This window comes from Camellia sinensis, chromosome 2 (genome assembly GCF_055761805.1).
Source record: "Camellia sinensis isolate YWXY chromosome 2, ASM5576180v1, whole genome shotgun sequence".
NCBI classification, from domain to species: Eukaryota; Viridiplantae; Streptophyta; class Magnoliopsida; order Ericales; family Theaceae; genus Camellia; species Camellia sinensis.
In genome coordinates this window covers 38,572,055-38,587,011 of record NC_138962.1, presented here as the reverse complement: position 1 = coordinate 38,587,011, position 14,957 = coordinate 38,572,055, and the positions used below count along the sequence as shown (strand labels likewise).

Sequence of the window (14,957 nt, the reverse complement as noted above, 5' to 3'; positions counted from 1 at the left end):
GGCTTTGGTTGGTGAATCAATAGTAGAAACGTCATTTCAAATGGCGTTTTTTAAAAAAAAAAAAAAAAAAAATTATTATATGCACAGTAAAAGCGCTATTTTAAATAGCGTTTCCTTCAGAAATTTTTTTATGTTAAAAGCGCGATTTGGAACAGCGTTTTCTTAATTAAAATCGTGATTTAAAATAGCGATTTCACTATTCATCAACTTTTGGCCTCCTAACAGTAAAAGCGCGAATAGTAATGGCGCTTTAGCTTAGTTTTGGAATTCCGTCAGAAGTTGGCCTAGTTTTGGAAATATAATGTAAAAAAGGCTTATATTGGGAAAAGCCTCCGGGGATACGTCCTCTAATTGGGGAAAAAAACAATTTTATGCAGGTAAAATTCATTCATGATATGTTATATACAATGATTTTACTTTTAAGTTAGTATATTGGCAATGCAAAAAATGATTTAATTGTAATTATGTATATACAGGAGCAAGGCACGGACTTCACAAATGTTTGTGCGCTGCCCTTTTCTATATGGGTGTGTGCAAAGTAGTCTTTAGACCAATCAATTCTTCTTAGATCTATGCTTGCTAAAGTCTTTTTAAGTTATGAAATTGTAGCTATGTAAGTTTTGACCCCCCCCCCCCCCCCCCCCCCCCAAATGCAGACACGTATGCCCTCATTTATATATATTGATATGATGTCTGTGTGAGTTAATTGTGAATAAGTAAACACGACATGTATGAGAGAGAATTCTATTGATTATTGCTTGCACATGACATAGTTTTGATTAGCAAGTTCTTATTGCTGGTAAATGCTGACATAGAACTGCATCCTAACAATGTAATGATGCTGAAGAATCGTATGCTTTACATTTTATTTCTCAAAATAAAAAAAAAATAGAACCTCTACATGTATTTGGTCTTGATCACAGTTACACTATGACACCAAGGTGTCCAAGAGCCTAATCACCAGTAAGCATAAATTAAGTGCGGGGACTGAGTGAAGTCCTATTAGGAAAGGCATGTGTGTGACTCTGTCATCGAAAGATTTCGTAGGCAGTTAGCGGAATGGAAGAAACTGTACTTTTCTCAAGGAGTTAGGCTCATTTTGATTGAAAGCACTCTGTCAAGCTTGTCGACTTTTCTTATGTCTTATTCACTATTCCCATCGCAGTTGCGAAGGCACTAGAGAAGCTAAACAAAGATTTTTTGTAGGGAGATGAGTTTGAGTTATTACTTGAGAGGGTTAGATATTGGAGGAGGGTGGTCAAGCTGAAATATGGAGGTTTGTGGTGAGATTGGTCTTCTATGGTGATCTCCATATCATATGAAATGTATCTTAGGAGGGGCATCTGGATAAAGGGCATTTGGAGCTTGTAATGACCCCGTCCCACATTTGAAGTTTGCATGAGTGCATGGCTGGCCCTGAGTTTTCATGGCCTTAAGTGAACCCCTAATAAGGGGCTTCTACATTTCTACACCACTCAAAAATATAAAATCAACTTTAAAAAGAAATTATTACAAATATTTAACAAGATTCTCATTGGCATTACTGTTTCTGCAGATTGTGGAAAAGCTGCTTATTGCAGCTGTGGCAGATGCTGATGTCATTGTTCGGCATTCGATTTTTTCCTCTCTACATGGCAATGGAGGCTTTGATGATTTCCTAGCACAGGCTGATAGTTTGAGTGCTATATTTTCGGCATTAAATGATGAGGTATGATTTCACAGTAATAATTAGATTTGAGTCGAAGGATAAGGCTGATGAGGTATGATTTCTTATGGGTCATGTGGGAGCTTGCGTTATAAGTTTTAAACTGAGTCCTATCTTATCGCCTTTTAATTTGTATGATGCCAATTTAATTTTATCATGTTTTCTACATTTGAGGAGTCAACAATAGTTTGGTATGCATGTTTTGTGGGCATGTACTGTATTAGTTGTCCTTGGATCATATTCCCAGTCAAATTTTGTTCTTTGGTTTTTATCTGTGGTCTTGGGATTGGTTTTGCCATTTAGTTCCAAATCCTATACTTTCTAAAGTTGTAGTATAAAAAACATATTGGAGTATGAAGAGGTTTGCATATATATATATATATATATATTTGTGTTATATAATTCAATCAAGAATAGGTTTTTGAAATGGACCATAAATTGTGCTCTTTGAAGTCCCCTAGGGGGACACCCTTGTGGCTTAGGTTGTTATGGTATATGTGATCAATACCAAACTTCGGGACTTGAGCAAACAATCACGCACATAACGAATCTAGAATAGAGAAGTAAAAGAACATAAAACCAAACTCACCAAAGCAACACAAGAGATATACGTGGTTCATCCAAATCCCGGCTACATCCACGGAGTCACTACGGATTTACTAAGATCAATATGAAAGTCTCTCACAATCTCGCAAACTCTCTCTCTCTACAATGATCTATTTCTCACTCTCACTATTGTGTATCTCTCTCTAAGATCACAAAACTAATAAATGAATAAAAATATAGAGCTACATGGGTGTATTTATAAGGCTAGCCTTAATCCTAATTTCCTAAATGTAAATTAATAAGGAAACTAAAACCTAAACTGATACAAAAAATCTTAACCAATAAGGAAATAGTTTAGAGTCCAAATCTAACCAAACACTAATTTTCTTGTTTCCTTTTCCTAATCTAATTAGGTTACTCTTGTTTCACGCTCCACCAACAGCACAGGTTGGACTTTCCCAATAAAGAGACTTGAGTCTCTCAAATTATCTATCTAAAATAAATAAATAAAATTATGCTCTTAAAGGATTGTGGAATGCAATTTTGAACCTACATCTAATGCTGAATGGATTCTAGGTGATTCCTATTGTTGTCTTCTAATTTTATTGTCCTCAAGCCCTTTGCTTTTATGTCTTTAAATTTGGATGCCAAGCCTTGAACCCCTTTTTCTTTTTTCAAATAATAATAAAAATTTTATTCAAAAAGTGTCATCAAAGGGGATGCTCCCCAATGTCACAAACAAAAGCATATGCAAACAAAGAAAACCCGCCTACACATCTTTTTCTCTTCAAAAGACTTGATAAAATTTTGAAAATTGATTGAGGTTTGGATTCGTCTTTTTTGACACCCAACTGTATACAATGTTGCCAAAATCTACTCGTTGGGTTGAAGGGAGGTTTCTCACACCAGTAAATGTCTTATGCTTTGTTTCACTGCCAAGATTTGCATTAAGCACATAGGCAACAAAATCTAAGTTTTTCAATTTGTCCAACACAAGAATATCTTTGGAGGTCGGAACTTTTTGCATATCCCATCTCCTAAATTCTTGTTCAACCTCTTTAAGTTTGTTTTAACTTGTTCAATTTCTTAGTCAAGACCAAGTAAGGAAATACTCGGTCCTGAAAAGCATTGCTAGCTTTATAGTTTTTTCTATAAAATCGTTTACACATTTATATTTAATTTGTAATATTTTTTTACTATTTTAAATTATTTAGTTTGTTTACTAAATATAAAAATTTGAAATTTGAAACGGTTATGCTTCGATGCCTTGAGGCTTACGCCTTGCCCCATGATGGCTAAAACATCTCACATTACGTATTCATCTTTAAAAACTTTGGTAGGCATTACGATGGCGCTGGACCACCAGAGGTGGAGAGGGGGAGAGCTGAGGTAGCCATAGAGTGTAAAGCATGGCAATGAGATAGGACCTTTGTTGTATGGCCTATGAAGCACGTGTGCACGCGTGGGTACTCGTATGGGTATGATATGGGTGCGCTGATATGCTAAAATCTAAAAAAATAGGGTACGGGTACGGCTGTGATACGCCAATATTATTTTATTTTTAATTTATAACTAAACATCCAACCTACAAATCAAAATTCAAAACTAAAATTAAAAAGAGAAATTACAGAACCAAAAAATAAATCAACATTAACACAATAGAAGGGACACTTGCAGTAGTTGAACCTATACTTTGATTTTGGCGTAGTTGAACCTATACTTCTTGATAAACTCATATTTGTTATAACCATTAACACAATAATTTGTGAATTTTTTCACTTCATTTGAGTATATAATTTTCAAAATAACTATATATGAAAATCAAATATTCAAATAACAATAAACAACAATATTATGAAAGTAACAATGAAATAAATATAGTTGTTTACGAACCCTAACATCTAATTGTTCCTTTCTCTTGTCTTCTTAGATTTTAAATTTTATGTAATTTTGATTGTCTATTACAACAGTAAGTAATGGAGGGCAAAGTTACTCAATAACAGTAAAGAGTGGGTGGTTCCAAATTACCTTTTTTTTTTTTTTTTGGAAGATGATTAAAGAGGAAGAAGGCTGTAGACTTGCATTAAATTCCAGTCGTTGTGGAAAAAAATGTATTAAAAAAAAAAAGATCACAAAAGGAAGAAGAATCAAAGGCATAGAATCGAAGAAGAGGAGATCAACTACAAGAGGAGCTAAGAAAACTCACTGGAAAAGAGAAAAATCAGGTGTTGGGAGTCGGATGGTCGTTAGCTCCATGAGTGGTTGCTGCGCAAAAGAGAAACAAAAATCTCAAGTGAAAATTGAAGAAGAGGAAGTAAGAAAAACTCCCCAGAACACTCGAGCTTCGTCATCATCCAGCACCGTCATCCTCAATCGAGAGTTGAGTTGTCGTTTTTCAAATGAGAGTCGAGAACGAATACGGTGCAACACAAGTTTGTAATACCTAATTCATTTATGTTTTTTATTATTACAAAACACCTAAAATTTATTAAATTTTTTCAAAATGTGCAAAAAATAATTGCTCCAGTGCCCTAACAAAATTATGGAAATTTCGTTTTTGCCCCGGTGTACCCATGGAGTACCCCCCGTGTACCTATGGTGTACCCAACTTTCCTAGACTGTGTACCAGTACATTTTTGGAGTACTGTGCTTCATAGTGTACGACTCTCTTATGTGTGGAGAAAGTTAGGGTGGATGGAGAGGGAGATCTCCTTTTATAGGGGAGTTGAGCTATGGGATCCAATCCAACTCACCCTTACACAATGTCTCATGCTAGTTGGGGGTAGGTGGTTGATCCCATTTCAGTCAACTGCAATTACTACATGAGCTGTAGTGGGTAGGTGTGATTCACTCTTCATGATGTCACATGACTTAGTTTTTGACAGATGCCTCTCTCGTGTCTAAAACTAGTCAAAGTGGAGCCACCTTGAGGAGGTTAAGTTGAGAAACTTTGATGTTCCCCCAGTTGTAACCACCAATCCACAAGTTCTAGGTGATCCCGCATGGAGTCATGGATTGCTCAAGCTATCCATGATAAGAGGCAGCAACCTAGGTGGAATTTTGGCCTTGTACTCGGCCTTGGTAGGCTATACAATGCTAGGGTGTGAGTTTGGAGTTGAGCAGAGTCATGGTGAGGTGAGTGAGGCGTCGAGCTGATTAGTTTGTGCAATTCGTAGAGGGGATCTGGCTATGCGAGGTGGAGTGGATGATCTAGCTTGCCACTTAAGAAATTCGTATACATATACCTACATTTGTCCAAGTTAAAATTTTACCTATCAAGAGAAGATCCATTAGGTCAAGCTTGTCAATTAGGTTTGGAAACTCCATTTAAAACTGCTGCTTCACATCTCTAAAGGGATAGCAACATTGAAGCCTCCCACAATCTATCACCTGGCTTTTCATTTGAAGCAAATGCGTTTCGACTTCTTCCATAACTCTTGTTTCACCTATTGTCCATCAAGCTGACACCCTAGTAAAATCCCATCTAAAACCATCCTCTACATTTGAATAGACATAACTTGAAAAAGTCTTATTTCTCCTTCTCAACCACCCATTTATCCTATGAAACAAGAATTCCCATTGCCATCCCCCCTACTAGCAAATTGGCCCTATAAACCAATCCCCTATCTTAGCTGACATCAGTTAATAACTCATTTCTCGTGGACACATCACATAGCACATCTGGTCTCCATCCCTTAAGAAAAAGCCTTTACTCCCACCTTTTTATCTTTCTAGTCCAAATGATGGCATTAAAAGCTCATCTACAATTTCTTATGCCTAGGACCCATGTTTGGTTCACATGACAGCACTTCTTGGACATTCCTTGACGCTCTTGCTCACTCTTTTACATTTTTTGGATACTTGTGCATAAGTCAGAAAATATATTTTGTAGTTGTGGATGGTTAAGTAATACCTGCATGAGGCCAACACTTATCCTTGTGAATGGAATAATTGCATCCAGTTGGTCTGAACCACATTCTTTTTTAAAAAGGGGAAGGAGAAAATTTGACATTGTACACATATTGTGCAAATGAGAACATGCAATGAAGACTTATATAGGAAAAATAATAAATTGTCAAGTAAAAAATATAGAAGGGAATAGTCTACAATATAATTTTCTAGTTACATGTTCCAAATTAGGCTATTTTTAATGTAGATATTTTAAAGTTTATATCTAAAAATATGGGTAGATTACACTGACCTCCCTTAGGTCCCGTTTGTTTTCAGAGATAATGGAGGGGATTGATAGTGAGGGGATTAATAGTGGAGGGATTGATAGTGAGGGGATTAATAGTGAGGAATTGTTAAATTATTTTTATATAAAATAATAAAACAAATAAAAAAATATAAACAATTAAACATTAATATTTAAAAAAAAATTCCCAATATATAAAAAATAAAAAAAATAAAAAAATTTCTAATCCCCTTACTATTTTTCTAATACCATCTCTATCTCCTCCTTACCAATTCCCCTTCCAAGGGGACTACTAATACCAAGGGATTAATAGTCCCCTCTCCATCTCTCAAAACAAGCACCCCATTAGTAATACCAAGGGATTAGTAATCCCAATCCCCTCCCTATAACCCCAAACAAACGGGGCCTTAAAGTTTATGGCAATTAATCCTCCCGTGTGGTTTAAAAGATAACAGCCTCTCTTCTGCTTGAGTTGTAAGTTTCAGATTCAACCCCTCCGCACACTACATTAACATATGGAGACGGAAAGAGTAGATGTGCTCCACTAATTTTTTAAACATACCAATTGTACCTTTGTTTCAGTAAAAGAATAAAATAAAATTCTTATACATGGATCCAACAATCCCACTACAAAATAATTCTCTCATCTCCTTCATTGATACCCACAACTAAACACTCGTCTCTCTATCTGTCTCTAAACACTATTTCAAACCAATAATCAACATTACCATTTTGGAAATCAAAATCTCCCAGTGTAAACCCATTTGTCTACACAAATTACTCACAAAGACAAACAATAGACATATGGATATGTATATATTTGTTTATATACACAAATGTATATTTTTCACAGCCATGAGAAAATCCCAATTTCTTGACAATAGAGGCAAAGAAAAACTGACAAAGAGGTCAATGATGGTTCAGACTCTAGGAGGGAGGAAAGAGAAATGTGATTTGGCATTAATGAAATCATAGGCAGAGGTGGCTGGGATTGTTTTTGTCTGTATCATATATAAATATAATCAATGCATACATATGCATAATAAATATGTATACCCATCTCTAAATTTTCATTATATATAAATTACACATATATATGTATATCGTTACCCCACAAAAATTGAAGTTCTTTTTAAGTTCAATTTTCTGTGCATTATATAGTTATGTATATGGTAAAATATAATTACACATTACTGTGTCCTTGCCATGTCGTCCTACTTTTGAGGAGGATGTTGTTTGGTTCGGCTACAGACCTGAGGTTGGGCTTTTGTTTGCCCAAAGCTTATGTGCTTTTCATTTTCCTTTTTTACCAGTCTGCTGACCTTTTCCATGTTTTGTGCTTTGTTCTTATAGGATTTTGAAGTAAGGGAATATGCAATTTCTGTTGTGGGAAGATTATCTGAAAAGAATCCAGCATATGTTCTTCCAGCACTTCGTCGCCATCTTATTCAGTTGTTGACATATCTTGAACAGAGGTTAGAGTGATAGTGTTCTAGTTACTGATATTCCTTCGCAGTTTATTTACTATTTATAACTGATATTGGTGGAAACCTTTTTCTTTCATATCATCTAGAACCTCTGATGTGTATCATCTGGATATGTGTTAACAGTGCAGATAGCAAATGCAGAGAAGAAAGTGCTAAATTGTTGGGTTGCTTAATTCGTAACTGTGAACGGTTAATACTCCCATATATTGCTCCAATACACAAGGTTCATGATTTCTTCATCAAATTATTTATCTACTTTATTAATTTACGCCCTTTATCATTGAGTTCATACCTAATCTCAGGCACTGGCGGCAAAACTCTCTGAGGGAACTGGGGTGAATGCTAATAGTGGAGTTATAAGTGGAGTTCTTGTGACGGTTGGGGATCTTGCTAGAGTGGTGTGTAAACTATAAACTCTGTAATTCAACTTTTTACACTGCATGTGTGTGTAGTTGTTAGGATGTGCTCAGTGCATTGTATGGGGATGTGCAAATTGTTTTCTGATAGCGAAATTGAAAATCTATTATTATTCTCAATTTTCTATAATAAAGTATATTTTGATGGTATGATTTCTGTTTGTCATAGTTTAGATGAATTTTGTATTATTTTACACACTGACACTGCTAACGGTGTTGTGCTCCTTCTTTCGCCGAACTTTTTGTTTTTGTTTTTACTGGTTCAGGGTGGTTTTGCAATGAGACAGTACATTCCTGAACTTATGCCATTTATTGTTGATGCTTTATTGGATGGAGCTGCTGCCACAAAACGTGAAGTGGCTGTTGCCACTCTTGGTCAGGTCGTACAAAGTACGGGGTATGTCATGTATTTCATCTGTTTCATTTTCATTTTCATTTGCTATATCCTTTTACAATTTTACTTTCTCATTTTTGTATCAGTCAGTTTTGGATATTGTTGGTAATTATAAGTTCTGTCCTTCGAATAGGTTTACTGGTTCAGTACATATTGGTTATTTTGGTACTAAACGCTATTAGAAGTTGTATTATGTCATTTTAACCAAAACATGGGGAAAAAAAAAGGAGTTGGAAATATGTCAGACACGATAATTTCAAGAATTGCATGAATCGTAAAAAGTGAATCGAACCGTGAATCAATTGTGAATTGTGCGATTCATTATAGATTCACCCATAGATTCATATTGATTTTGTGAAAATTGCAAATCGAATCGTGAATTGAATTGCGAATCGTAAGACTATGATATCAGAGGTTTGAAGTAGTAAATGTGGGGGTTTGGTTGCACATTTTTTACAATATATATTATGCAATTGCTAAGCTAGTTAGTAGATAGAATTATTGTTAATAAAGTCTATGTGAAAAAAAGAGAGATGAGATGCCGATTAGTCATCTGTTGGTGTGAGAAGGAGAAGGCTGCGAAAATGGCCTCTCCCTTTCCAAATTTGTTACACTAAACTAACTTTTATTCGACATAAAAAAAATTAGTTGTTTTTATGAAGAGAAGCAAGAGGTGGCATTTTCTGCTGTAGGCACATTTCTCAATCTCAAGAAGAAGCCTTGTGCTAAGGTAATGCAACTTGGGACCTATTGTAACATCTTAGCCCAAGATATAGTTTGTTATGTACTTTTAACTTATTGTACAGTGATCTTGTATTACTTGTATTCTTAGATGGAATATGTTGTGGGACTTTGTCAACTTTGTATTTGGTTTAATGAGATGGGTGAAAAGAACAAAGTTTTGTCAACATAAATTTCTGATAAGGTAATCCATGTTGACCCATTTTGCATTAATTGTGCTAGTCAATGCATTGTAATTTAACTTAGGAAGCTTCTAAGAACCAGTACCCTCTTTAACACCAATGGGTGCCTCTCATTTTGGTTGTAGAGGCAGAAGTCCCATGATGAATTACATGAGTTGCAGCCTTCAGTGTAAGTTCTGCTCTTGGAATTTCCATTGGAATTGTTGCAGGTTGAGTAACACATCATAGGCTCGATCACCCGTCATTTGACAAGTTCAGAGATGTGTTGGGATTTGTCTTTATGTCCATCAAGTTCTTTGATCTGTTATCCTGGAGTGTTTTTTCTCCTGATAGCCATTTGAACGGAGGGAACTACATGACAACCAGGAGTATATTGGTTGAGTCAATCTTCTTTTGTACACCGACAATGCTATGGGGAGTTGCTTGCCCCGGTTCTTCTTATGATGATCTAGTTTGTAGCTCAAAATTTTGGGAGGCTTAGTTGGTGGCCTTAGCTTGTGAAGTTGCTAGCTAGCTTAGTTGGTGAAGTCTTTTGGGTAGTCATACCAGAGTCCTGACATCCATTACACCTTCATGTGGGATGAGGGGTCATTGGCAGGGCAGGGCAATTTCTACCCCCGATCATGTATACCATGCTATTGGACCAAAAAAGGGCAAGGAGTGGGCTTCTGATGGGAAGGCAATAGGTTGCTAAGAAGCTGTGGAGTATATATATCAACAGATGTGGTTCCATTATCTGACAAATGGTCTTGGAGATACCAAATTGATAGGTAATATGCTTGCAAATGAGTTGGCAACAGAGGCACTAATTGACCTTTTAAGGATGATACCTTTGACCTAATTAATATACATCTTGTCATGGTTATGATCCGTACAATTCCATAGGCCAGAGGCTGATAAGCCCTATAGGTGCTAAAGCCCAACTGTGGATAGGCGAAGGGCATGGTGAAGCTATAGTAGGCAACCTTTGGAGAGTGGATTAAAGTCCAATGGCTTCTACATGAATAACATCTTCTATCACAATTCCCCAGTAAGACGTTCCTATTAAAGTGAAGTCAAACTGTTGTGTTTTTTTGGAATTGGATCATCGGGTGGTGTCACCAGTCAGGTAGTCAACAGGCCCTTGAGGGAAATACTTCGTAATATTTTCACATGACATTTGGTAGAAGTCAATTTCTTGGAGTTTGTTAGTAGTCAGTCATTGATGTTCTTTGCGCCTCAAGTTGAGGAAAATGTTAGGCATGTCCTTTTACTATAAGAACAGTGCAGTACTTCTCACAAACTTATATCAAGTAAAGGAATGGTTACTTTGGCAAATGTAGGGATGCTTTTAGTTCTGTGTTTGTGTTTTACCCTATATATGAATCTCATAAAAGTTTGTGGTGGTATAATTTGACAGGTATGTCATAACTCCATATAAAGAGTACCCACTGTTGCTTGGCTTACTCTTGACATTACTGAATGGTGAACTAGCATGGTCTACCAGACGAGAAGTCTTAAAGGTAGTTTATGCACCAAAAAGACTTCTTTAGTTATCTTTGAGATTTTTCTTTTTTATGCTGAAAGTATATGGTGCCCCCACTAGGTTCTTGGCATTATGGGTGCCTTGGATCCTCATGCGCATAAGCGCAATCAACAAAGCTTGGCAGGTTCACATGGTGAAGTTACTTGCGCAGCCAGTGATGCAGGTCAACACATCCAGTCTAAGGATGAATTGCCCAAGGACCTCTGGCCATCTTTTGCGACATCAGAAGATTATTACTCAACGGTAAAACTTAACTTAAATATGAGAATTTTTATTCTTGCTTAATCTAATTTATCTACTTCTTCAGGTTGCTATAAATTCTCTCATGCGGATCCTTAGAGATGCTTCACTATCTAGTTACCACCAAAAAGTTGTTGGATCTCTTATGTTCATATTCAAGGTTTGTTTAATCATTAGGAATATTAGTTAGTTCCTTAAAAAAAAATTCCTTAATGTTTATTTTGAATTCTAACATCTTTATTGATTTGTTTTTGCGAGATTAGTCAATGGGTCTTGGTTGTGTCCCATACTTGCCTAAGGTTAGTACATTAATCTTGTTGTTAATTTGGACTTAACAAATATTGAATCGTTGAGCCCTTTGTAATTAACTTGAAGGAATCAGATATCATGTGAAACTGTTCTTTCTCTCTTGAACATTCTGTGGAACTTCCCTCCTGTGATTTTTGATGTACTTTTCATATCTACGGAGGGAATATATGTTTTGACCCTCTGGGGAAATTATGGTATTTTTGATTATCGTGAAAAGGGAGAATCTTGGGTGGAGTCAACTAATGAATGTCTGAACTTGTTACATAAAAATAGTGTATATGCTGTAAATAGGTGGCTTCCTCTCGTGACGCCTTTTTTGAATAAACTTATGCTTATAAAAAAAGAGATTGTTGTATCAGTCACACACCATCGATGGATAGATTCCCAAAGTATTTAAAGGACTAGTGGAATATTTGAACATAATAGAATGTAATAATAATTGAATTTTCTGAAATTTTAATTTTACATTTGGTTGTGCTAAATTATATACTGCTTTAGTATGATAGATGGGTTGGATTACGGTTGAATATTCTTGTTTCTACATACCCTCTTTTATCTGTAGGTTTTGCCCGATCTCTTTCACACTGTTCGTACATGTGAAGATGGTCTGAAGGAATTTATAACATGGAAGCTTGGAACCCTGGTTTCTATTGTGCGCCAGGTAAATTGTTATTATATGGAATTGTGTGTTCTTTTTCACATTGTGTGTTTGTTGTGATCTTTTAAGGAGCATTGTTGATTCTGGGTGGACATTTGCAGCATATTAGGAAATATCTGCCAGCATTGCTTTTGCTGATATCTGAATTATGGTCATCCTTTAGTTTGCCAGCTGCTAATCGTCCTGTACATGGATCTCCTGTAAGTGTGGCTTCTGTTGCGGAAAACTACCTGCATCTTATATTGCAAATTGATTGCTCTTATATTTTGTTTGTGCAACTGGTAGTTTCATATTTTTGGACTTTGTTCTTAGGTTCTGCATCTAGTGGAACAACTATGCTTGGCCCTCAATGATGAATTCAGGATGTATCTTCCTGTTATTCTTCCATGCTGTATTCAAGTCCTCAGTGATGCTGAACGCTTTAATGATTACACTTATGTCCTTGATATCCTCCACACACTGGAAGTGTTTGGTGGTTAGTGGAATGCCTCATTTCATTTGCTTAAATGTACATACAACCTTTATGAAAACCTCTCACATGAGTTGACATTTTAGGGACATTGGATGAACATATGCATCTGCTACTTCCTGCACTCATACGATTGTTTAAAGTGGATGCTTCGGTGGATATAAGACGTGCATCTATAAAAACTCTGACAAGATTGATCCCTCGTGTGCAGGTAGGCAATTTTACTTTGCTCACTTTATAAGCCTGGTTGAAAGATAGTGGTGATATGCATGAACCATGCATTAACTGTTTTCCCTTTGCCTACATTTTTCATCAGGTCACTGGTCACATATCAGCCCTTGTGCATCACTTGAAGCTAGTCTTGGATGGGTCTGTTTCCTATTTCTTCAATTTTCAATATCAAAGGAAAAACTGGCTGCCATTTGTACATGTTCCATTTTTCAAGATGCGTTAATACATATCCATCTGATGTGCACATATCTCTACTTGATCTGTACAGTATACCTGGTTGCCTTTTTCTTTATGTCCATACATATATTTATAATTAAGTATTAAGGAAAAATCTAATAACAGAAATGAGTGCGGACCATGAAGTATGGTTGAACTTACAATTAGGTCTCTTTCCAGATTTCACTAGCATTAGTATTTTCTGGTTGGATGATTTAGATGTTGGGCAGATTTCACTATAATCTTATTTCCAGCCCCCCTGGGAAATTAGGACTCTTTCCAGATTCAATTAATATTATTTTACGTAGACATATATTGTTGTTTCAACTGTACAATTTTAATTTTCAGGAAAAATGATGAGCTCCGTAAAGATGCTGTTGATGCACTTTGTTGTCTAGCTCATGCCCTTGGGGAAGACTTCACTATTTTCATTCCATCAATTCATAAACTTCTGCTGAAACATCGCTTACGGGTCCTTTTTTCTTCCCAATAATTTACATTTTTTATTATGATCTCTTTGTTTGGGGTACTGGTGCATTTGAAGGTTTTGAGAGTAAAAGGAATTTTGTTTTCAGCACAAGGAATTTGAAGAAATTGAAGGGCGTTTGCAGAGACGTGAACCTCTCATCCTGGGGAGCTCTACTACTCAAAGATTAAGTCGACGTCTTCCTGTTGAGGTTATTAGTGACCCTTTAAATGATGTGGAGCATGACCCATATGATGATGGGATTGATGTGCACAGACAACTTAGAAGCCATCAGGTATTTTTTTGTTTCTGATTTAGTGTCAGTAATTATTATTGTTGTTTCCTCATAGTTGTAAGCATAGCTAACCAGACCTAGTTCATTTTGCTTCGCCACCAATTATTATTATTGATTTGGTGTCAGCAATTTTTGTTGTTTCCTCATAGTTGCAACTTGCAAGCATAACAGCTAACCGGACCTTTCTCATTTTGCTTCAAGTTTCCCTTGGTTCTAACTGTGCCCCTTAAGCTATCATCTTGTGTTCACATCACATGTGACATCTTGAAAAAAGTGATGTCCTCAATGGCTTTGGGTCCTTCAGAATCATAAATTTTATTGAGGTGAAAAAAAAGTTTTATTTTGGGGGTGGTGAGTCAAGGAGGGATGGGACATTAAGAGATTGAGATGGAAAAAAATGAAGATACAGGAAAGAATGGAAAGCAAGATAAGTGGAAAAAAGTTTTTGAAACTCTTTCTAATGTGACTTATCTTGTTTGTAAGACTCAAAATTACTAAACTCAAAAGCAATGAAAAGAAACTTAAGAAACCATGTGAGATCACATTCATCTGCAATATATTCAATGTCAATTAGGCTCTGTTTGGTTGTTGGATAGGATAAGAGTGGGATTGGATGTCATCGTGAGCTGGATTTGACCATTTACCTAATTCTAGGATAAAACCTTTTGCTGACACCAATATAGGATATATGGGGTCCTAGAACTATCAATCCTACCCCATACTCTTTCATATCTATCCTCAGCTCTTCACTTCACTCCCCTTCTTGAAGCCTTGGAGAACTTGCAGCAAGTTAAGGAAGTGAGGCTATAAACTAAAGGTACGAAAAAGATTGTCCAGCAGGCAAGGGGCTTACCATATTAGTCAACAATCCTCTGATTCTTT

At 36.2% G+C, this 14,957-nt stretch overlaps 1 protein-coding gene across 1 annotated transcript in view; it reads left to right on the top strand.

Annotated features, from left to right (window-relative positions):
- Window positions 1-14,957, top strand: part of LOC114280712 (serine/threonine-protein kinase TOR) — a 57,623-nt gene that overhangs the window by 11,001 nt on the left and 31,665 nt on the right. Inside the window, exons 11-26 of the mRNA XM_082914178.1 lie at window positions 1,556-1,708; window positions 7,800-7,921; window positions 8,057-8,156; window positions 8,236-8,331; window positions 8,616-8,746; window positions 11,066-11,168; window positions 11,252-11,434; window positions 11,499-11,591; window positions 11,695-11,730; window positions 12,303-12,401; window positions 12,500-12,598; window positions 12,711-12,873; window positions 12,954-13,078; window positions 13,184-13,236; window positions 13,663-13,786; window positions 13,890-14,075. Of these exons, the coding sequence (XP_082770304.1) occupies window positions 1,556-1,708; window positions 7,800-7,921; window positions 8,057-8,156; window positions 8,236-8,331; window positions 8,616-8,746; window positions 11,066-11,168; window positions 11,252-11,434; window positions 11,499-11,591; window positions 11,695-11,730; window positions 12,303-12,401; window positions 12,500-12,598; window positions 12,711-12,873; window positions 12,954-13,078; window positions 13,184-13,236; window positions 13,663-13,786; window positions 13,890-14,075 (1,866 nt within the window). The remainder of the gene's footprint in view (window positions 1-1,555; window positions 1,709-7,799; window positions 7,922-8,056; window positions 8,157-8,235; window positions 8,332-8,615; window positions 8,747-11,065; window positions 11,169-11,251; window positions 11,435-11,498; window positions 11,592-11,694; window positions 11,731-12,302; window positions 12,402-12,499; window positions 12,599-12,710; window positions 12,874-12,953; window positions 13,079-13,183; window positions 13,237-13,662; window positions 13,787-13,889; window positions 14,076-14,957) is intronic.